Source organism: Saccopteryx leptura, chromosome 1 (genome assembly GCF_036850995.1).
Source record: "Saccopteryx leptura isolate mSacLep1 chromosome 1, mSacLep1_pri_phased_curated, whole genome shotgun sequence".
NCBI lineage: Eukaryota > Metazoa > Chordata > Mammalia > Chiroptera > Emballonuridae > Saccopteryx > Saccopteryx leptura.
Window position 1 is genome coordinate 54,442,155 of NC_089503.1, and position 24,349 is coordinate 54,466,503.

The 24,349-nt window shown below is 34.6% G+C and overlaps 2 protein-coding genes across 3 annotated transcripts; one reads left to right on the top strand and one right to left on the bottom strand.

Annotated features, from left to right (window-relative positions):
* The first annotated feature begins 9,457 nt into the window (after positions 1–9,457).
* On the top strand, positions 9,458–10,412 carry LOC136388009 (olfactory receptor 52N5-like). The gene is given in 2 exon segments (XM_066360075.1): positions 9,458–9,819; positions 9,821–10,412. Coding segments are annotated over 2 exon segments (954 nt in total).
* A 2,691-nt stretch (positions 10,413–13,103) lies between these two features.
* Positions 13,104–19,287, bottom strand: LOC136388805 (putative olfactory receptor 56B2). 2 transcript variants are annotated; one of them, XM_066360613.1, is made up of 2 exons: positions 19,238–19,287; positions 13,104–15,074 (listed from the first exon to the last, which is right to left on the bottom strand). In XM_066360613.1, the coding sequence occupies exon 2, from the start codon at positions 15,066–15,068 to the stop codon at positions 14,109–14,111; it is 960 nt and encodes a 319-aa protein (XP_066216710.1). In that variant the 5' UTR covers positions 15,069–15,074; positions 19,238–19,287; the 3' UTR covers positions 13,104–14,108. The 2 variants fall into 2 exon arrangements, with proteins under 2 accessions (XP_066216710.1, XP_066216711.1); XM_066360614.1 differs by having other exon boundaries at positions 19,199–19,253.
* Between the last annotated feature and the right edge of the window lie 5,062 nt (positions 19,288–24,349).

A 24,349-nucleotide genomic window follows, 5' to 3' on the forward strand; every position in this document is an offset into this window, starting at 1 on the left:
TTGTTTACTCAGGCTTTCTCTTGTTCATTCATATAAGCCTGTAATGATATGAACTTCCCTCTTATTATTGCTTTTCCTACATTCCAGAGGTTCTGATATGTAGTGTTGATGTTTCATTTGTCTGTATGTATCTTTTGATCTCTGCTTTTATTTCTTCTTTGACCCAGTCAGTTTTTAGAAGTATGTTTTATAATTTCGACATTTTTGTGGGTTTGTTTACTTCTTTTTTGCCATTGAATTCTAGTTTCAAAGATTCATGGTCAGGTCAGAGAATGTGCTTGGTATAATTTCAATCTTTCTGAATTTGTTGATATTAGTTTTGTGGCCCAACATATGTTCGATTCTTGAGAATGTTCCATGTACACTGGAGAAAAATGTATACTCTGGCATTTTGGGAAGGAATATTCTGTAGATGTCTACCATATACAATTGTTCTAGTATTTCGTTTAAGGCCAATATTTCTTTATTGACTTTCTGTTTGGGTGAATGATCTAGAGCAGTCAGCAGTGTATTGAGGTCTCCAAGTATGATTGTATTTTTGTTGGTTTTTATTTTTAGATCAGTTAGTAGATGTCTTATATACTTTGGTGCTCCTTGGTTTGGTGCATATATATATATTTTCTTGATTCAGTGTCCCCTTTATCATTATAAATTGACTGTTTTTGTCTCTGATTACCTTTGCTGTCTTGTAGTCAGCATTGTTAGATATGAGTATGGTTACACCTGCTTTCCTTTTGCTTGGAGAATTGTTTTCCAACATTTCACTTTGAATTTGTTTTTATTCTTGTAGCTTAGATATGTTTCTTGTAGGCAGCATACAGTTGGATTTTCTTTTTTGATCCACTCTGTTACTTTGTTGTTGTTTTTTTTTATAGGTGAGTTCAATCCATTTATATTTAATGTAGTTATTAATACTTGGGGTGTCCTATTGCCATTTTATATGTTGCTTTCTCTGTATCTTATTTGGTTCTTCTCTTTTGTTTTTCTGTCATTTGTTTTTGTTTGGTTGTATTCTATACTTTTTCCCTCTGTTTCTTCTTTTTTTAAGCCATGTGTTTCTGTAGTGGTTTTTTCAGGGGTGGTTACCATTAGGTAATAAAAAGGGTATATATCATATTCATTGTAGTACATTATCTCATAAATGCTTCTGCACTCTATCTTCCTTTGCTACTGTTAATCTTTGTCCTCTCTCCTTTCTTGTTTTTGTTGTCACAGATTAATCTTGTTTTTATTGTGATCTTGTTGGAGTTTTACTTGTGACTTTGTTTTGTTTTGTTCTTTGTATCTGATCAGATAACCCCCTTTAGCATTTCCTGAAGTGGGTGTTTTCTGGTGATAAATTCCCTCGTCTTCTCTATATCTGTAAATGTTTTTATTTCTGCTTCCTATTTGAAGGATAGCTTTGATGGATATAGTATTCTTGGATGGAAGTTTCTCTCTTTTAGTACTTTAAATATTGGGGTCCACTCTCTTCTGGCTTGTAGTGTTTCTGCTGAGAAATCTAATAATAGCCTAATGGGCTTTCCTTTATATGTTGTATTCTTTTTTTCCCTGGCTTCCCTGATGATTTTTTTTCTTTATCGTTGGTTTGTGATAATTTCATTACAATGTGCCTTGGAGGGGGTCTGTTTGGGTTAAGATAACTCGGTGTTCTGTTTTCTTCTTGGATTTGAGGCTCTAATTCTTTCTACAGGTTTGGAAAGTTCTCATTGATTATTTGTTTAAATATATTCCCTATTCCTTTTTCTCTCTTTTCTCTTTCTGATATATCTATTATTTCTATGTTGCTCTTTCTGATGGATTCTGACAATTCTGTAGGGTTTTCTCATTTTTTTAATTTGGGAGTCTCTCTCCTTATCTCTCTGTAGTATCTATAGTTACCTGTCTCTATGTCACTAATTCTCTCCTCTATCTGGCCTGCTCTATCAGCTAAGCTTGTTACCTCATTTTTCAGTTCATGTATTGCATTTTTAATCTCTGTTTGGTTCCTTTTTATACTTTCAATTTCCTTGATGAATTATTCTTTTTGTTCACTAAATTGTTTTTTGAGCTCTAAATTGCCTTTCTGTGCTTTCTTGTATTTCCCTGAGCATTTCTAGGACTTCAATTTTTAATTCTCTATCATGCAATTCTAAGCTTTCCAAGTAATTGAAAAATTTTTTATAGATTTTTCCTCATCTATCTAAGCTACAGCTCTGTCTTTTATATCCATGATATTTAATTTTTTTTTCCTTAATGGCATTTGAGAGTGGTATTGTTAATAACACTAATATGAGATAATTAAAAAATAAAGTAAAAATTCAAAAGATTCAGTGAAACAATGAAAATTCTATAATTATAAGTGGAAAAAACTACTGAGAACAAGGAGCAGCAACTGAGGGTAAATGAAAAAAGAGATTAAAAATGAAGTAAAAAAAAAACACAAAATGTCACAAAGAAAAATATCAATTGAAAATATAATAATTTGTTGATAAATGATGATCAAATGAGAGAAATAAAAAATAAATGCTTTTGAAATGAAACCCTCACATAAAACAAGAATAAAAAATGTAACAACTATAAATAATAAAGTTCAAAAGGAAAAGAAAAGAATAAAAAGTAAAGAATATAAAATGACCAAAATTTAAAAAAAAGAAAAATGTATAAAAATGTAATTTTTTCCTGGTTTTGAGAGGTAGCTTTTTCTTATTTTTGGCAGATGGTGCTGGACTACAGGTTTTGTCCCTATGAGACTCTTGGGCAGAGGTTTGCTGTTGTGTCGCTATGTCAGTGACAGAGGCTGGACCTCAGTCCCATTGGTAGGTGAAGCTTGTTAGGGTTTGGAGGCTCTGAGAATGGGAATCTCAGTTTTCAGGTACCTCTCCCCATGTCTCTCACACCTGAACTAGCAGCCTGGGGACTTAGCTGTGAGGTTCACCCCAGCCACTGTTTGCAGAGCAAGAGGCTCTAAGATTAGCCAGGTCCTTCCTCCAGTACCACTCAGAGCACATTTCTGGATAAGGCTGTGCCAACAAGAACTACCAGTGAGACAAGTAGGACTTGGTGCCAGTTGCAGATCTAGTGCCTTTCTAAGGGTCCCCAGGCATGTCTAGCATACCTCAGCACTCTGTGGGTCTAATCTCCACAGGCTTCTCACTTGTGCACTGTTTGGTAGCCCACAGAAAGCCATGTGCATGCCCAGCCCCCACGACTTCAGCAGTGCACACAGAGGCCTGCACCCGTCCACTTAAGCGCATAGCGACTGTGATCTCTGTCATAGCCAGGAATGTGAGAATGCACTCAGAAGCCTGTATTAACCTCATGGAAGTGCCCCGCCAGGGCAGTCCCAGGCCCAAGGATTCCAGCCTGTGCACATGTCCTGTGCTGGTGGTTGTGGAGCTGGGAATGCACAAAGATGCTGACAACAGCCCACGTATATGTCTATTGCTGATAATCTCAGGCTAAGCCTTCTAACGTGCACATGCCAGTGGTGCCAGGTGGAGGGACTCTCACACTGCCTGTGATCACAGAGCCGAGAATGCACAAAGCTGCCAGTACCAGCGTGGGCTCCCACAGGCACCCTGTACTGGTAACCTTAATTAGAGCCCACCATCCATGAGCGCCCCATGTGGTGATCTCAGGCAGAGCTGGCGTGTTCTTTCTTCTGCTTGAGCATCCACCCTTACTCAGCTCCTTCCCTTTGTCTCAGACCCTCTGCTTCACTGAGCTCCAGATGAAACAGCCCTTCCTCAGATCAGTGAGGAAAGCAAAATACCCCATTCTCCATCTTATTTTCTTCAGAGTGGATTATATTTTCAGCCACCTTTTCACCCAATCATACCTTTGTCTGGCGAGTATATATTTCAGGTCCTTCTGAGATTTTTTTCTCTGTCTTTAGTTGTTGAATTTGTTGAAATTTCAAGGGGAGATATCAGGAGCACCCTTCACTGTGCCATTTTTCTAATGTCACTCTGAGCAGTGTTTTTCAACCACTGTTCTGTGGGCTTGTCTGCCAGAAATTTTATGATGGTCTCAAAAGAGTTAACTACCCTTATGTATGAAGATTATAGACCCAGTGATCGTAGTAAGATTTGATTATGCTAAGTGTAATTTCTGCCTTCCTGGTCCCTGAAATAATTCTATTTTCACCAGACCCCAAGTGTAAAAAGATTGAAAAACACTGATATAGAAGATGTTGTTGGTAATTTCTTAGTTGGAGGAAAAATAAGGAAGAACATATGCATTCCATATTCAAAGCCAAGACAGTGTCCCCAAGGTATATGTGCTCTTATGTGGGAAAGAGAAAAACTAGATGTTCTCAAAATTTCCTTTAGGATATAGATAATTCTCTTTTTACTCAGTAACCTTTACACATATATTGTATAGTGACAGACAATTAGACAATAATAACCTTATGATGTTTTAGATCAGGAAAAGATAAGTAGATACAACCTTTTCCAAGGTACTAGTCCAACCTTTCCCACCCCCCTTTTTTTTTCTTCAGTTCAGTCACACAACTTAAAATCAACCAGTCTAACCTTAGTTTACTTCTTTTTTAATTGAGGTTTTGTCTTCATTCATAGAGTAAAATAGGTGGCAGATTTGGTCTATATACGAAAACAGGTCAGAGGTCAATAAAGTTATATGATAAATATACAAATAGTTCTAGCACAAGTCCCCAGGTTACTATCATTATGAAAAATGGAGAAAATACAAGGAGAAAAGAAGAGAACTTTCCAGTAAAAACCCTAGTTTGGCTTAAGAGCAATGGGGATGTGTTTCACCAGTTTTTAATGTAGAGATCACAGAATTTAGTATTTTTTGGCAAGCTACTGAAAATGCTGAATCTTGGTTAGATAAAATGGATATGATAATATTGAACTGTTTTACTCATTATAGAAATGTAATTAAATTCATAAATAAATTTAAATAATAAATAGGTAAATATTATATTTAAATAGGTAAATATAGACAACCAAATAGTATTGCTGATTTTTTAATATATAAATATGAATAAATATTTGAGTTGGCATAAAAATTGACTATTTATGTACACATTAAACCTGAAAAAACCAGAGCAGAGGCATAAAAAATTCTTATACCAAGTGCAAAAGTGTTCATTGCCTGGTACATGGTGAAAGATTAAGAAAATTTTAGAAAATTTAACAAATGGTTCTTGGACTTTTAAGTGTGATTTATTTCAACTAGCATGAAAGGGCCATCCACATTTTTGCAAATGACAATTATTTCATCCTTTGCTTATAATTGAGTAGTATTTTATTTTATATATGTACCACATCTGTTTTATCTAACCATCCATCAATGGACACAAAACAGAAAGCAACAAATGAATGGACAAATAAACTCATAGACACAGATAACAGTGTGATGAATACCAGAGGGAAAGGAGGGTGGGAAGAGGATAAAGAGGGTAGGGGGTCAAATGTATAGTGACAGAGGGAGACTAGACTTTGGTGGTGAGCATACAATGCAATTACAGATAATGTGTTATAAAATCTTACACTTGATACTTATATAATCTTAGTCCCCAATATCACCCCAATAAACTTACTTAAAATTAACACATGGAATTGTTTAACTATTGTTAGATTCCATACACTTGAAATATTCAGGCTTAGTGATAACACTATGTCCCCCAAGTTAAATTGGACATTTCAGAACAACTATAACAAAAAAAGATGAAGGAATCTCAGAGATTCTAGACTCTCTTTTCTGAATCTAGCTTTTTCTTGAAATCCCTCTTCAGGTGATCAGGAAGAGGATTATTCAAATGATTAAGAGAGTTTTATTCTGTGTTCCAGCCACTAATTTCTTCTAACAATATGCTATCCTAGGCTATCTCTAGAGAAGTATGACATGAAAGTGGGAAGGAAGTGAAAAAGCAAACCTCCCTGGCCTTCTGAGGTGTAAAGCAGTACCTGATTTGCTCTAATTTTTCTGGACACTGGGACCAAGTGATAATCTAAAGGAGCCTGTTTTCTGTTTAAACAGCCAGAGGTAACAATGGGTGCTGCTCCTACTTTGTGTCAAATGGCAGTCCAATGTGTGATGAGGAAACAGCAGGTGCAGCACTGTACTTTCCATCAGATCCTGGAGGCTAAGGTGCATGGATCAGGTAATGGAAACTACTGTCATCAAGGAGGAAAGAGAAACTGTGATTGGTATGAGGTGGTCTATTGTCCATATCTTGAGGTGGTATGTTATTTGTAGTATAGTGTTGCTTTGTTTCCTTCATTTGAGAAAGCTCAATGTAAGAACAAAAGACCATGAGGTGGACTTCTCTTCCCGTGCTTTTGTCATTATTGTACTTCCAATACTTTCCTATATTCTGTCTCCTTTCTACTGCCCAGAACCATTGGTAAAGTAAGAGAAAGAGGTTCAGGGTAAGTCTGAATGGTACTTATAACCAAATTACCTTCCCCTTTGAAAGAAAAAGTATAAATCATCTCATACAACTCTCTTACTCTTGACATGGAAGATGACTGATGTTGGAGCACACCTGCTCTGCATAGGGTGATTTCCCCCCAAGGTGAAAAAAGCACAAGGAGCCAGAGGAAGGTGGTACATTCTTCAATGCTTTATTGCTGCTTCAACTCTGCTGCTGCTGCTGCTGCTGCCCCTGTTACTTCAGCTTCTGATGCTACCCACCCTGATGCTCCACAGTCTCAAGTCTCCAGTCTCCAGTCTCCTCTATCCTTGGTCCTGAAGTCTCCTCTCTAGCTGTGCTGGCATGAGTAGATATAGGGCTTAGGAACAATAGTAGCATAGGGCCAATATCACATCATGGTGATGTCAACTTGCTGAGCTAGGTAGCCCATACCTAAAAATGCAGTCTTTTGAGCTGCTGACCTAGAAATGCCTGAGAATCAAGACTGAGTCAGGGAGCCCAAATATGCATAGAAGCTGGTACTAGGGCATGCAGCCCAGAAAGTTAGGGGAGCTGGTGTTTCTCTCAGTTTCTCATGAGAACCAGAGCTCACATTCTGGCTTTCACTATTAGGGCTTTACAGCTGAAATATTAGGCAAGGAGAAATTAAAAGAGGCAGGAGCTGTAGGTCTCAATTTAGAAACATGAAGCTTCCATTCCTCCAAAGAAAAAGAAAGAGCAAACAAATAAGCACAAAAACAAATGAGAAAATTAATCACTCATTAGCTTTTGTAAAGGATTTAGTTTTGGCTACATAGATATGATATCTGAACTAGAAAAACCTAGATTTCACTCTGAATTAATCATTAATAGCTTTGGGCAAGCAAATTAAACATCTTGTGTCTGAGTCAGGGAATTTAGTGACAGTCGCTTACCTTGAACTTTGAAATACACAGTACTCTGTAAAGGAAGTAACATTCTATCTTAATGTTCAAAGAAGACTCATGCAGATAAGTATATGGCAAAGTGATTTTGAAATAAGGGGAATAAATTGAACAAAGTCAACACAGTATTGAAGTATATATATTATTTTGGGATTGACAAATAGACCAACAAAACTTAAGCATGGAATGATCAGATACAATTTATCATTCAAACTGGGACACTTTTGGGTGCTTAAGGGAGTGGAAAGAAAATGGGAAAGAGTTTAGATAAGACCTAAATTTTACTTTGTTAAATGTCATAGCAATAAATTTGAGCCCTAAACTTAAATTTATGGAAAGACATTGAATGAAGCTTATTAAGCAGTAGACTAAACTGTCTTCAGAATTATGCTATAAGACAAAATTAATTTGAAAAGAGACAAAACAAAGAAATAGATGGTTGTAGCGAGTTGGTCTTTAAAAGACAATAGAGTAGTGATAGAAAGGATTTTAAAAAGAAGGATTTTCCTCATCTAGTATACAGTATACATAATGAACAGTGTGAGCTGACCTGGTCAGTGTAAGGACAAAGATACTTTGAGTTCAAAGAAAATATGCCCAAGATGAGGTAGAGGGATATCTGGGAAGATAACAAAAGTGCTGATAGATCATGTGGTAGATGATGGCACTGTTATCCGAAAAACAGAACTCAGAACTGGAGCCTATTTTTGGCACAGGGTAGAGCTGTATGTGAAGAAGTTAGTCTTGGACATGGTCAGTTTACACCAGTGTTTTCAACCACCGGTCAGCAGATGGGTGCTGTCTTATGCACAGAGAAATTTATGTTTTAGTGGTCCCTGATATAATTCTCCAATTTTCACTGGTCCCCAAGTTTAAAAAGGCTGAAAATCATTGATTTACACTGTCCATGGGAATTTAAGATGGAAATATCCAGTAAGTATTTAGAAGGAGGTCTCAACATTTATGACATAGCTTTCTTAATAAATTAATCTGATAATTATCTTCTTGTTGGCTATACTTGAGGTCTTGAGAGTGGACATATTTCCAAAGGAGAAAATAAATGGGGAGTCCAGAGAATATACTCCTCTCAAATTATAGAAAGACAAAAGACATGGAAAGAAAATAGATGACTTCAATGACTTTGGGGGAATTACAGGGCATTTGAGAAAAGGAGATTTTTTTTATATTTTTTCATGGGAAAATCAAGTTAGATTGAACTTTTTAGCAACTGTTTTTGTATCTCATATTCATATAGCATCTACACTTGCATTCTGAGTTAGTATATCCAATTTAACAAGCTACTAAACTAGAAGTAAAATAAACTGATTATTTTTTAGAACTTTAGGGAGCTAATATTAGCCTCACATTATTGATGAGCAGATGAGGCTTCAAAAATGAAGTCATATATGAAGAGAGCTGATGAAATATGAATAAGATACTATTTGGCATAAATAACCATAATCTTCTCATTACACATTGTCATAAAAATATAACAAACAAATTTTAGGCTATCTTTCTTGCAGTTATAACAGTTATAAACTGTATTCTGTCAAACTAGGATGCAGATTAAAGAATGTATGAATGTTAGAGTCACATATGAATGTAATTTCTGTCCATCTTTATTTTATATTTATTTTTATTTTTTTAGATGAGAGGAGAGAAGATATTAAGGCAGATTCCTGTATGTACCCCAACTGGGATCCACTTGGCAACTCCATCTTGGGCCAATGCTCAAATATCAAGCTATTTTTAGTGCCTGAGTGGCTTATGTGCTATTCACTGAGGATCCCACCAGGGCCTGTGCCTGAATCTAATTTTGTAACATTGAACATTATTGGATCTCTCTGTGCCTCAGTTTCTTTATTTTATGATGATTAAAAAGTTATAACTTTGTAATTATGACTTTAAAAATTCCATTTAATTTGTTTATAAAACTTTTACAATATTACCTGTAATATACTATTATTTAATAAGTTGTATATTTTCAGTCACTATTATTCAAAATTGTTAGTGTCATTATAAATGTAATTTCCTCCAAAAGTAAGTTTGCACTCTTAAAGATGCCTTTAATTAAATTTATATGTTTTTAATTTCTTCTCAGAATAGAGACTTCTGGAATACTAGTATTTCATCTATTGAATTAGTTATGCTGGCTTCCAACATTTCATATGTGGCCCCCAAATCTTTTATTCTTAATGGAATTCCTGACTTGGAAAGAGTTCATGTGTGGATCTTCCTTCCATTCTGCACAATGTATATCATCTCCCTCGTGGGAAACCTTGGTCTTGTGTATGTCATTGATCATAAAGAGTCCTTACATCGTCCAATGTATTTCTTTTTGGCCATGCTCTCCCTTATTGATCTTTTTATTTACACCACCGCTTTACCCAATGCACTCTGCATCTTCCGGTTTAATCTCATATAAATTAACTTCAATGCTTGCTTAGTTCAGATGTTCTTTGTTCATGGGTTCACAGGTGTGGAGTCTGGTGTGCTCATGCTCATAGCTCTATGTGGCCATTTGTTATCCATTGCATTATGCTACCATACTCCCTAACTCAATCATTCTCAAAGCTGGGATTGCCACCTTCTTGAGGGGTGTGTTGCTAATGATACCCTTTCCATTCTTGGTCAAAAGTTTGCCCTTCTTCCAAAGCAATATTATTTCCCATACATATTGTGACCACATGTCAGTGGTGAAGTTGTCCTGTGCCCGCATCAAGGTCAATGTCATCTATGGTCTGATGGTTGCCCTCTTGATTGGAGTGTTTGACATCTGCTTCATATCTGTGCCTTACACTATGATCTGCTAGGCAGTGTTCAGCCTTTCATCAGCAGATGCTCAGAAGAAGGTCTTCAGCACCTACACAGCCCACATATCTGCCATTATTATCCCTTATGTTATAGCATTCTTCACTTTCTTTACCCACCATTTTGGAGGACACACTATTCCTCCTTCTCCTCACATCATTGTGGCTAATCTTTATCTTCTTCTTTCTCCAACTCTGAACCTTATTGTGTATGGAGTAAAGACAAAGCAGATACAAGACAATGTCAAAAAGCTCTTCCAGGGTGAGAAAGGTGAAAGTATAAATATTTAAGACAACTGAAATTAGATAGACGAAAGATGAATGAAAAACAACAAAAAGAAACTCACGAGTGACAGCACACATTCACTCATGTGTGGTATCATATATTTTCCATGCTATATCTCAGTTGTATATTTTCTACTGGTGCAGTGGGGGAATTTATAGCTAATTTTGAATTTATATTATGGTGCCTTTCCCTTATTTTCTCTCCATGACCATTTTAAACATGTCATTGATATGGACTGACTACAATTTTTCTCTGTTGTATTTAGATAAGATATTTTATTAACCTTCTGAGAGAGTCCTTACATGTCTCATCTATATATATAATCATCCTTACAGATATAAAATGAAATGGCTTCTCAGGCAGGACATTTCAGCCTAGGCAGTCTTTGAAACTAATATTCAGTTTATGAATTATGCTGACAAAGCATAGGTAAAAATGGCAGTCATGGGTTTTAAAAGAATGTCATTGAGTAGAGATCATGTTGTAAAAGCTGTGTACACCAATTTACCAAAAAATAAAGAATAAGTATACTATATAAATTAGTTCTCAAAAATAATAAAAACACTATTTCACTCAAAGCACCTACACTGTTTCTAAATATTGATTTATTTTTCCTTAGTGATTTATCAATATCAGAGGTTTTATTCTACTGAATAAAATTACTTATTAAGAACACCCATAAACACTTACATAAATAACACAACTATCAGATGTGTGAACATGTCTTGGATATAGCTTCTCCACTATAATCTCTCATTTCAATAATATCTTTTTTTTAAGTAATATAGATTGATATCATGTAATTTTAGAAGTTTTTGAAAATTCAAATTGTTATGTATAACATGTATGTCAGGAATATTTTACTGCTTAAATTTTGAGATCATAATGATGGTGATTTTAGAAATAATAATAAAACACAGTAACTGATTATAGTTTTATATGACTAATTAAATAATGTCATTTCTGTATATTGTTAATTGGAAAAATAAAATTAGGAAGAGAGAAAAATCAAACTCATATTTTATAATATAGAAATATCTCCTTGTACATTTCTTAATATACCTTTGATATATGTTTGTTTGTTTGTTTGTTTGTTTTAACAGGGACAGAGAGAGAATCAGAGAAAGGGATAGATAGAGACAGACAGACAGGAATGGAGAGAGATGAGATGCATCAATCATCAGTTTTTCGTTGTGACACCTTAGTTGTTCATTGATTGCTTTCTCATATGTGCCTTGACCGCAGGCCTTCAGCAGACCAAGTAACCCCTTGCTGGAGCCAGCAACCTTAGGTCCAAGCTGGTGAGCTTTTTTTTTTTTGCTCAAGCCAGATGAGCCCGCACTCAAGCTGGCGACCCTGGGGTCTCAAATTGGGTCCTTCTGCATCCCAGTGCGATGCTCTATCCATTGCACCACCACCTGGTCAAGCTATATGTTTTTTATAAAGTTTGGATAATACCATATTAGAATAAAAATTATGGCATTTTCAATTTATGTTATATAATCACATTAAAAACAGGATGATTTAGTAATATTGTTAATGTAGATAGTCAGGGAACACTGGTGAATTTCTACAAATGACCGAGATGATGCAGATGGAGGTTCTATACCGAGTGCATAAAAATCTAGAAACATGAATGGTCAAGGTTTCCCTGCATCCTAACAGCTGGCAACATGAGTGGACAGTGCAACTGCCAAAAGCTAGCAAGGTAATTGGATATAGAAAAAGAAAGAAAACAACTTCTCCTTATCCTATAAGAACCATGAGCTTTGAGCAAGAAAAGTAGATGGTGTTTGAGATGAGAGTCTACCATTCTCCCAGGTCATGAAACCTGAATAAACTTCTTTCCTTTTGCACCAGCACCTGTCATGATTTTGACTTTTGTTGTGGAAAGCAGCCAAACCAGCATTTGTGTGTTTGGTTATAATATTATGATTAAGTAAATGTACATCATGGGTATTTATACAATACCTTTAACCATTTTTTAAAATCCTTAGACATATATATTCTTTTATTTTACAGAAAATGATACAACAAATATTTAGAGAACAGTTTTTTTCTACTTTATTATTGTTTGGAAGGTGAAATTTACATGTCATAAAATTACCCATTTAAACTATTTGAATCCCAATTGCCGCGATTTTTTAAAAGAAAAAATGGTATGAATTTCAGCTTGTGAGTTTTTATAGATTGTACTTTCTTGCTCACATTTCAGTTAGACCCTATTTCCTCTGATATCTATTTTTTCTGATTTATGAACATGTTTGCAATCTTTGGAAATTCAACAGTTAAATGGGAGTCAGCCATAAATAAAAAACCCCAGTAAATAATATTAATAATAAAAAAATTTTGAGTTGGCTCTAAGTGATTTAGAGAAGCTTCCAAATAAGGTAGGATTGAATAGGGAGGATAATTTTAAGTAGAAGCCTCCATGAAAATAAAAATGACAGTCTGGGATAGAAGAATAAAAGATCTAAGACATGACCAGAAATTTATTCCTGTGAATGACCATGGTATTTTGGTTATGATCATTGAGGATTTTTTTAAGGGTAGTGCAATCATGGCATTGGAAATATGAAAATAATTCCTAGCAACTTTTTATGTTTGCTATATATATTTTAGAAACAGTAAAATTATGAGAGTGCATCTCCACTCAATATAAATTACATTAAATGTTTTATTCACTTTGTTTTCTCATTGCTCACTATCCCCAGTAACATTACTGTTCTTTCCAGGAACTGCCCTTTCAATCCTTCTTAATTCATCAACATGAAACCCAAGTGAATCACCTTACAATTACACAAGCCCTAAGTACTTAATAGTTTCAGTTATACTGAGTCCAAAATATGAAAATATAAGGGATTTTAAATTCATATCATTATAAAGGCAGCTATTTATGTTAATATTCTAAAGGTATCTTTTCTAGACATTCACATTGTAATATTTTAATAGTCTTATTCTCATGATTTTAAATTCTTGTTTTGCTGGTGTCTAAATGGATTCTTGAGTACCATCATGGAGCGATGCATGAAAGATATGGTTTTTGGACAATGTTTAATTATTCCAGAAAATATTTCCCAGACAAAACATAGACAATAAAAATGCTTTATGGCATTTGTAATAGGAAAAAATAATTATTTCAACTAATTATAAAATGTCTTGAACTAATGAGTAATCAATTTTGGCAATCAGTATTTTCACTATTGTAATGTGAGAAATGGAGAAAGACATTCCAGAGCAAAAACAAACAAACCAGAAACTGCAGAGGAGACATAGAAAGATAAGATATGCAAAAAAATGTATGAAGAAATTTCTTGAGACAATTGATATCATAATGTTATTGTTTTTTATTAAGATTTTGTTGAAACCCAGATTTTAATATTTCACCCTTTCTGTCTTTTTTATGTTGTTAAATTTATTAGGGTGACATTGGTTTAAAAATTTATGTTTCAAGTGTACAATTACAATATCTGCTGTATATTGCATTGTTTATTTACTACCAAGAGTCAAATAATCTTTTGTCACCATATATTTGACACATTTTGTGTTTTATTTGCTGTCACTGATATGTTATAATAATTGAAAGAGGCAACAATCCTCTCTTTTTCTTAGTTCTTTTGCCATTAAGCACTCATTGGATATTATATCGAGTATATACCTGGAAAAAACTTAAAAGCAAGTACCCACCATGTATTAACTTATTAACTGTTCTTGAAGTCTAGCTTAAGAACCTTATATAAACCTTGTCTGAGCTCCCTATTTTTTAGTGCATACACCATAGGGTTGAGGGCAGGAGGAATGACACTGTGTAGTACATTGAGTAGCACTGGAATGATGGGAGCTGTCATTATTGCACTACGGGTGATGGAAATAACAATGATAATTGTATAGAAGAATAGGATTAGGATGAGATGAGATGCGCAGGTACTTAGAGCCTTGGATGCAGCTTCTGCTGTATTCAGCTTCATCACAGATTGAAGTATCAAAGCATATGAAATAATAATCAAACCCAGGTCACTTCCCATGAAAGTCCAGGCCAGAATTATCTGGTAAAGGCTGTTGATTGTTCTATCATCACAGGATAGACTAGTGACACCGAGATTAGAACACAGAAAATGTTCTATTTGGTTCTGTGAGCAATAGTGTCTCTGAGCAGCCAGTACAGGCACTGGGATGGTAGCTAGGGTGTTTCTGAGTGCCATGAATAAAGTTGCTTTGACCACAAAAGATTCATTAATTATTGATGGATAATGTAGTGGTCTACAAATGGCTACATATCTATCTACAGCCATGCAGACGAAGATACCCGACTCCATGCCTACAAAACAATGTATAACATACATCTGCAGAAAGCACTCAGGGAGACTGATGGCCTTAGCACTGAACCATAAGATGGCCAATATCTTGGGCATGATAGTGGTCGCCAAGCCCATGTCTACCACGGCCAGGATGCCCAGAAAATGGTACATAGGCTGGTGCAATGTTGGTTCTTGATTGATGACAATCAGGATAAGGGTGTTGGCACTGAGAGCTAAGAGGTAGAGCAGAGCCAAGGGCAGGGAGAGCCAGTGCTGCCAGCTGTGAATTCCAGGGAATCCCATCAGAATGAACTCAGAGACCTGGAGCATAGAGATGTTGAAAGCTTTGAGGTTCTGAAACATCCTGCACTAAAAGGAAAAATATCAAGATTACCATTCTTAGAAATATCTATGATAGTGTTTAAGCAGAAGTAACCAAGGATTATTATTTAAAAATACATATTTTTATTCATTGATTTTTATTTTATTTTTCTGCTAAATTACTTTTAAATTAAATTTAGTGTATGACAATGGTTAATAAGTATGTCACATTGTGTACCCACTACCCAGTCAAATTTTCTTCTATTATCATATATTTGACCCTTTTTAACTTTTACTGCCTCCTCAAACCCTTTCCCTCTAATAAACACCCACTGAGAGGGGGATTATTTATTAAATATTTATCTTCACTGTTCTCATTCTGCCACTAATATTTATTGGATATTTCTAATTCAATAGGGACTGTGGTAGCATCTCAATTAGTCTTCACAAAAAGTCTATAAAGCAGGTCACATTATTTCCACCCTTTCATGATTGAGGATTAGAGTATTAGAGATATCAGGACCTTGGTCATTATCTTCCATATTATAAGTCATGGAAACTGGACAAGAGAACTGTAATTTGATGTTATAGCCTTGCTTCTTAACCAGTTTTTCTAAAGTGTTTCTTTATTCAAAGTCCAATGTAAAGATTTGAGAGTAGAGAAATTTATATATAGAAACAGGTAACAGATTAGATCATAGAATATTAAAAAAAAATTTTGAACATAAAAATTTTGAAATATTCTTCAATATTATTTTAGAATAGTGGACAAATCAGTCATATCATTTTTCCTTATTTAGTTTTTCTCCCTACATGTCTGTTTTATCTCTACTCACAATAAAGAATGAAGGGTTAGATATTTTAAAAAGGAACTTTTAGAAATAGCAAAGCAACCCAAGGCAAAATAATCAATAAGAGTGCTCCTCAAAGATCACTCTGTATCATCAGAAAAAATGTCATGCAGGGCTAGATAGAATGTCAACAAAGCAAAACTTTGGAGGATATAAGGAAATTTTTTAAAAAGGAAAAGACAAGTGCTTTTAGACCTGAAGCATGATCAGGATCCTGCCAGATCAGAGTTCCCTACCGTTTTTGTTTGCTATTTCTTTTTTTCTTTTTTTACACAGACAGAGAGTCAGAGATAGGGACAGCCATACAGAAATGGAGAGAGATGCGAAGCATCAATCATCAGTTTTTTCTTGGGACACCTTAGTTGTTCATTGATTGCTTCTCATATGTGCCTTGACCATGGGCCTTCAGCAGACCGAGTAACCCCTGGCTCGAGCCATCGACCTTGGGTCCAAGCTGGTGAGCTTTGCTCAAACCAGATGAGCCATCGCTCAAGTTAGCGACCACTTGGTCTTGAACCTGGGTCCTCCGCATCCCAGTTCCGACGCTCTATCCACTGCGCTACTGCCTGGTTAGGCTGTTGTTTGCTATTTCTATTAACATTACACTGATACTTTTAGCTTTGTGATTTGGCAATCCTCTATTTTTTTTGTGTGCATTTGCAACACCAAATCTAGCTGTATTCAACTCTATCACAGTGGATAAGCAGTCATCCTTTAAATTTCCTCAACATGATGTAATTGAAAAAGTGTCAGACTTCATAGGCAAGGAATGTATTTGTTGATGAATCAATCTTGTTTTTTATTTTAATATGGTGATATAAAAATTGCTTATATTATTTTTTAAATTGATTTTATTGAAGTGATATCAGTTAAAAGAATTATACAAGTTTAAGGTGCCTCATTTGAGGAAAAAAGAAAGAAAGAAAGAAAAATGTATGGACATGGACAACTGTTTGGTGATTGTCCAGGGTGGGGGAGGGTGAGGGAGGGTACAGGGAAATGGGCCTATTTACATTCTTGAATCAACCACAGTTTACTCAAACCTTTAATATTTGGACATATTATATTTATATTTTTATTTGCAGTATCTAGCAAGACATATATATATATTAGAAATCAATAGATGTTTTTGAGTTAATGTACAGATTAATGGAGAAATAAATTCTATAATAAACTTTAAGAATTATTATATTGTGGATTAAATAATTTTTTTGGAATTCATAAAAGGAACCACCAGAAGAAATAAAATGATGTCTATTTCATGAATAAATAGAAAGCCTAATTTTCTGACGAAAAAAATTTCCCCACATAAAATAGATTCATCAAAAGAAATACCCAAAAAGTAGAAAAAGAATAATAGGTCAGCAGGCAAAAGAATATATTTTGATTTAGACAATAAAACTTAATTAATTAAAATATACTGCAAATTGGTCATATTTCATGGAGAGACTTTATATAAAAATTATGCTATAAAATATATGCACACATGTACAAATTAATACATATTTTAAATATTAAGAAATGTGCAAAGCAAACCATACACAAAATATGCACAAAGATTTTTTTGATTAACACCAATTATAGTAACAAGCCAAATGTATGGCCTCAAATCAGTTGAGAAATATTAATATCAGACAAAATAGAAAATAAATAAGTAAAGGCTGGGCAAGATCACTTTTGGGAAACAGTAGATGACACAACTGATTGATACAATGCAGTTAGCAAGTATTGTGTTAAATTGTTTCATCTCCAAGTTTTCCACAAACAAAATAAGAACTAGTAAAATTTTTCTTTTCACTTCATTAGTCATGGTAGAAATTCTTAAAATGAGAAATACACTTAAACTAACAGAAAACTATTAGCTAATCCTCAATTTCCTCTTTAGCAATATTGATGTAGACTTAAGCTAATAATTGAAAGACTAACAAAAGCCCTGTAATTTGCATTAAAAATAATAGAATAACATGAGTTCACAATATAAGAATGCTTTCTAACCTACCAAAATTGTCATAACTTCTTTCTGTCAGGCTTATAAATTTCTATTTAATATTTCTATACAACATCATATTTTTACATGTCTTTTGAAAATTGTCATTAAGAAAACTGTAACAACTTCTATATATGGGTACATTTTTATATATATATATATGTATATATAGCTACACACACTGATAATTGATTGCAATGGCAATATAACTTAGAAATATAATATTGATAAATATTTGACTAGTTATATTAATTCCCAATATTTGACTAATGCATACAAATTGTCAAAATATTGCAAAAATAAGATCATTACTCATTACTCCCTTACAATACTTTTGAACAGTTGACTCTTAATGCTGTTTGTTCAAGCAACAAAAAGATGGGAGAAAATATACATACCCATAAATTAAGAATAGAAAATATATCTCTGAGATTATTTCAATTTTATTCTTAAGAAGATGTTTTCTTTACTTGAAATAAACATTTTATATGTCTCTATTGTTTTATTTTGATAATTCCAGTGTTGACTAATAAAACCAATGATATTGTTATATATGGAGTTTACATTCTTCTCCAATATGTCTGCAAAACTCTCAGTTAAAGATCCAAGCATATACTGAGTATGTGGTATTAACCACAAATTACGTTAGCCTTTTTCCAAAATAAATTTAAATAATTTTGATACTTAAAACTTAATTTTTCTGCAAGAAAAATAGACTCATATTATGGTGTGAATGAGCCAGTATGTTGGAGTAGTAACATTAACACAGAATACCACCATTTTTGTCTGCTCTCTAGTCTCATTTCTGAGCCTCATGTTTCCTCACTACATGATCCTCAATTTTACAATCCAGTCTTTTCTAAATATGACAATGGGTTCCTCCAAGCACATTTTTCTATCAAAGTAGATAAAACAGTTATAAATAAGTCTGTCTAGAACTGAAGCAAGTAAGTTCAATTCTCATTCTGAGATCAGTGGAAAGGCAGCTGAGAGGCAAGAGCATTCAGACCATAATTGAGAACTGTTCTCTAGCTGCTCCGTTTCTTCTGGTGAATCACGGGGGTAAATTACATTTTACTTCCACTACAGCAGAGGCAATAATCCCTATTAGTTAGAAAAATAACAAAAACATAGATATTCATGATGGAAAGATACACTGAATCACAATCTAAGAATTGGGAAATTAACATTTTCAAAAGTAACCCAAATATTTTACAACACTTATGCCTTCAAATGTGTGTATGGAATCAAATCTGTATTTCTGAGACTATAATAATAATTTATAAACACTCAAAGCCTTTCTTAAATTTATCTTAGTACTAAAAGTAGCAAACCTCTTTTCAGTAGTCCCATTTTTGTGTGCCCTTTAATACCTTGAGTATCTTGATAGTGAAACAGTGGGATGAATGTAATTAGGTCCAGATGTTTGAGGTATTGTTTAAAAAACCTCACGACTCTACTATATGTACTTGCACAGACATCAACCGCTAACTCCCTTGATATCATATTATTGAGCTAAATTACAAAAAAAAGTGTTGTATATTTCAAGGGAATATTGCACAACATTAGAGATACAAGTGCTGATATAGGAATCAAGCTAAACACTATTGGAGGAAGAAAGGAGTGAAAGTTTTACATTCTTACTGCTTGTAAAATAATCCACAAATAAAAGAATTTTATATCCATGTATCTATATCAGCATGCCTGTGTGAAGAATTATATGTAGGGAGGGGGAGAATAATCAATTATAATGAAAATTAGTGATTTTAATATTTATTAAAAAGTTCTGGTTTTTTTTTTCTGTGTAAGACTCTTTAGAACATAAGTGGAAAAAACTTAGTGTTTCAGAAAGTTTTCATCACTGTCACATACATTCATATGTATTTTTATTTATTTTTCTTTCAAGTAATGTCATAGATGAATATCATGTCATCTTAGAAAAATATAAAAAGTTCAAATTATTATGCATACATATATTTCAGGAATATTTTTTTAATTTTATTTAGAAAATTAAATTTAACAGAGTGACATTGATCAATTAGAGTACATAGGTTTCAGGTAAACATTTTTATAGCATTTGAACTGTTGATTATGTTGTATACCCATCACCCAAAGACAAATCATTTTCTGTCACTGTATATTTGTTTTTCTTTACTCCCTTCCACCACTCTCTCCCCCACACCCTTCTCCTTCACGTCCTCCTTCCTCTGGTAACTACTGGTAACTTTCCATATGTGCCTTAACCAGACAAGCCCAGGGTTTCAAACCAGTGATCTCAGCACTCCAGGTCAATGCTTTATCCACTGTGCCATCACAGGTCATGCAGAAATATTTTCATGCTCAAATTTTGAGACTGTGATGATGGTGATTGCAAAAATAATAATAAAGCACAATAACTGATTCTATTTTTTAAACGAGTTTAATTAAATAATGAGTCATTCCTGTATGTTTTTATTAATTGAAAAAATAAAGTGAATAAGAAAGAGATATATGAAACACATTCTATAATATAGAGATATTTTCTGGTACATTTTTTAATATACCTTTGTTATATATATATTTTTTAAAAGTTCAGATAATACCATATTAGAAAATAAATTCTGCCATTTTCAATTAATGCTATGTAATAATCACATCAAAACAGGATGGAATCATAGGTAATATGATTGAATAAAACTACATCATAGGCATTTACACAATTTCTTTAACCATTCTTGTATTCTTAGACATAAATATTCTTTTATTTTACAGAAAATGATCAACAGATACATATGTAGAGAACACTTCAGCAGTGTTTTTTCTACTTGATCTTTTTGGGGGGGTGAAATTTACATGTCAGAAAATTACCCATTTAAACTATTTGAGGCCCCAGCTGGTTGGCTCAGTGGTAGAGCGTCGGCCTGGTGTGCAGGAGTCCCGGGTTCGATTCCCAGCCAGGGCACACAGGAGAAGCACCCACCTGCTTCTCCACCCCTCCCTCTCTCCTTCCTCTCTGTCTCTCTCTTCCCCTCCCACAGCCGAGGCTCCACTGGAGCAAAGTTTGCCCGGGCGCTGAGGATGGCTCTGTGGCCTCTGCCTCAGGCGCTAGAATGGCTCTGGATGCAACAGAGCGACGTCCCAGAGGGGCAGCATCGCCCCCTGGTGGGCATGACAGGTGGATCCCGGTCGGGCGCATGCGGGAGTCTGTCTGACTGCCTCCCCATTTCCAGCTTTGGAAAAATACAAAAAAAAAAAAAGGTAAATAAACTATTTGAAAATTTACAACTGTATTTTAGTACATTTTGAATGCTGTGCAACAACCAAAACAATATAATTTTAGAGTATTACCATTACCTCAAAAAAAAAAGCCCTATAACCATTAGTCACTCCTTAATGCCCTTTTCCTCCAGCCCCCGGCAAAAGCTAATTTGCTTTATCGATTCAATGTTTATACTTATTCTGGACATTTTATGTAAGTGAAATCAGAAAACATGTAGCCTTTTGTATCTGGGGTTTTTTTCCCCACTTAACAGAATGCTTTCAAAGTTCATTGAACAGCATATATCCATACTTCATCCTTAGATGAAAAATACTCCCTTTTGTAGTAATGCCTCAAGTTGTTCCTCCATTCAGCAGCTGAGGACATTTCGTTTTTGGCTAATGACATTACTATAAACATAGGTATATATGTTTTTGTTGTAACATTTGTCTTTGATTATTTGGGGCATATTTAGGAGTTGAATTGCTGAGTCATACCATAATGTTCAACCTTTTGAGTAATTGTCACATTCTTTTCCACATCTCCTATACGATTTTACATTTCCACCAGTGATGTACAGGGACTCTAATGCTTCCGCAAAATCTCCAAATGCTGGCTAATTTAAAAAGAATTACAGCCAGCTTAAGGGATATACACTAATCATATCTTGGGGTATTCATTTGAATTTGTCTAATGACTAGTGAGGTGCAAGTGATTTATGTGCTTGTTGGCCATTAAACATCTTAAGAAAATGTCTATTATACCAATTTTGTACCCAAACAATGCAAACACAGACTCGGCTGTCTGCTGCAACAAAGCAAAAATTGGCCTGACATGTAGTGGCACAGTGGATAAAGCCTTGACCTGGAACGCTGAGGTCGCCAGTTCGAAACCCTGGGCTTGCCTGGTCAAAGCACATGTGGGAGTTGATGCTTGCTGCTCTTCCCCCCACTTCTCTCTCTTCCTCTCCTCTCTAAAATGAATACATTTTAAAAATCTGAAGAAATATTTAAAAAGATAAAAGCATGGCAGTTTCTGGTGCAAAAAGAAAGGTTTATTCAGCTATCACGACCTGGGAGAATGGTGGACTCTCATCTCAAAGACCACCTTGTTTTTCTGCTCAAGTCCTCAGTTCTTATAGGGATAGGAAAGGGAGGGTATATTCTCTGTTCGATTATTTTGCTAGCTTTTGGCATTCTGGGGCTAAATTTTTATTTTTGCAAGGTTTTGGTTGGCTGGCACCTTGTCCATAAATCTGTCTAGCTTTTGGGGTGCTGGTGTAAGAATCTTTCCCTGCAGCCATCTTGGTCAATGAGGGAGACTCCCAGACACTTCCTGAATGTCTAGGCACTCTATTTGAAAAGCTATGACACATTAGAAAGCAAACAGACAAATGACAAGATTCAGTCTTCTGCTATTAGTAATTTCACCAAATATACATAAATTAAATTGTTCAATTAAAATAAATCCATTGGCAGATATCTGCTCTAACCACCTCTGCATAACATTGTCTGGAAGTTCTAGGTAAGAAAATAAAGTGCATATGTTAGTTTTCCTTCCCTTGAATTCCATGAGACAATCAGAATCATTGTCTTATTCTTCTTGATGAATTTTTATCTGATAATAAAGATTTTATATATTAGTTTCACCGCTTTTCTTTTTATATTACATTTATAGCCATTGAGTCATTATATTAACTGAAAGGCTGCGACAGTGTCCATGTTCCTTAGATCTTCTGTCATTTGCAACAACTGAAGAATATAAGAGATACATATTATATTCATATGTGAGAAAAGTACACAAGTGAACAGCTTCTCCATGTTAGTTACTATTGACATGTAGCTTAAGAATCTTATACAAAACCTGACTTAACTCCTTATTCTTGAGGATGTACCCTATGGGATTGAGAGCAGGAAGAATAGCATTTTTTTACTACAAATGAGTAGCACTGGAATGATGGGAACTGTCATTATTGCACTATGGGTGATGGAAATCCCAATGGCAATCATATAGAAGAATAGGATTAGAATGAGGGAGGACATGCAGGTACTTATGGCCTTGGATGCAGCTTCTGCTGAGTTCACCTTCAGCACAGATTGAAGTATCAAAGCATATGAAATAATAATCAAGCCCAGGTCACTTCCCATGAGTGTCCAGGCCAGAAGAAGCTGGTAGATGCTGATGATTGTCTTATTATCTATCACAAGATAGCCTAGTGATGCTGAAATCAGAGCACTGACGATGTTCTACTTGGTTTTGTGAGTAATAGTGTCTCTGAGAAGCCAGTAAAGGCACTGGAATATTTGGGCTATTAAACTGGATATTTAAGAAAAGTGTGTGTTATAATTCCAAGAGGATACTTCAAAACTTTAGAGACACTGTGCTTGTGCAGCAATCAAGCTAATCCTTATGGGAGGAGGAAAAAGGATAAAAGCTTTCTATTTTTACTGTTATGATACTTGAAATGAGTTATTTCCTATACATGCCTTTATATGTGTGAATGTGCATGTATTTAATGGAGAGGACTTTAAATGAATGCAGACTAATTTAAATAAAAATGGGTGATTTCAACATTTATTACAGAGTATTGTGTCTTTCTATGTAAGGCCTTGTTGGACACAAGGTGAGAACACTTAAGTACAGAATGCTTCAGTCATTCATTCACACATCCATCTATTTCTTATTTATTTATTTATTTATTTATGTTTCTAATTAAACAACATTATTGATTACCTTAGCACTTCCCACGTCAGGCTAGGATCTATAAAAAAAAAAAAAAGGCTAAATAACATAACCTTAAAAACTTTATGCTAGGTTAAAGAACCCAGAGACAAACAGCTGCATATCGAATTATTCTGTTTATATGAAATGTAAAGAATGGACAAATCTGTAGACTAGAAAGTAAGTTTGTGGTTGCCAGGGAGTGGGGGAAAGGAGCCACTGTTTAAAATATATAAACTTTTTTAGGAGGGATAATTAAAGTGTTATGGAGTTAGATAATGATTATGGTTGTACAGCCCTATGAATATACTAAAAGCCTGTACATTAAAAATGATTAATCTGTACATTAAAAATGATTAAAATGGTCAATTTTATGTTTTGTCATTTAACACAATTTTTAAAATGCATAAAGCTATCGTACTGAGACTCAGCTATTTTTTTAAGTATTCCCCTAATTGCTACAAGCTATTGATTAATATCAAGAGTTATGAGAAAGTTGATTCTGACAGAATCCCCCCCCATTTAT

What these genes read in the sequence shown, in the direction of transcription:
- LOC136388805 (XM_066360613.1), bottom strand. Translation starts at nt 15,068, where the DNA reads ATGTTTCAGAACCTCAAAGCTTTCAACATCTCTATGCTCCAGGTCTCT.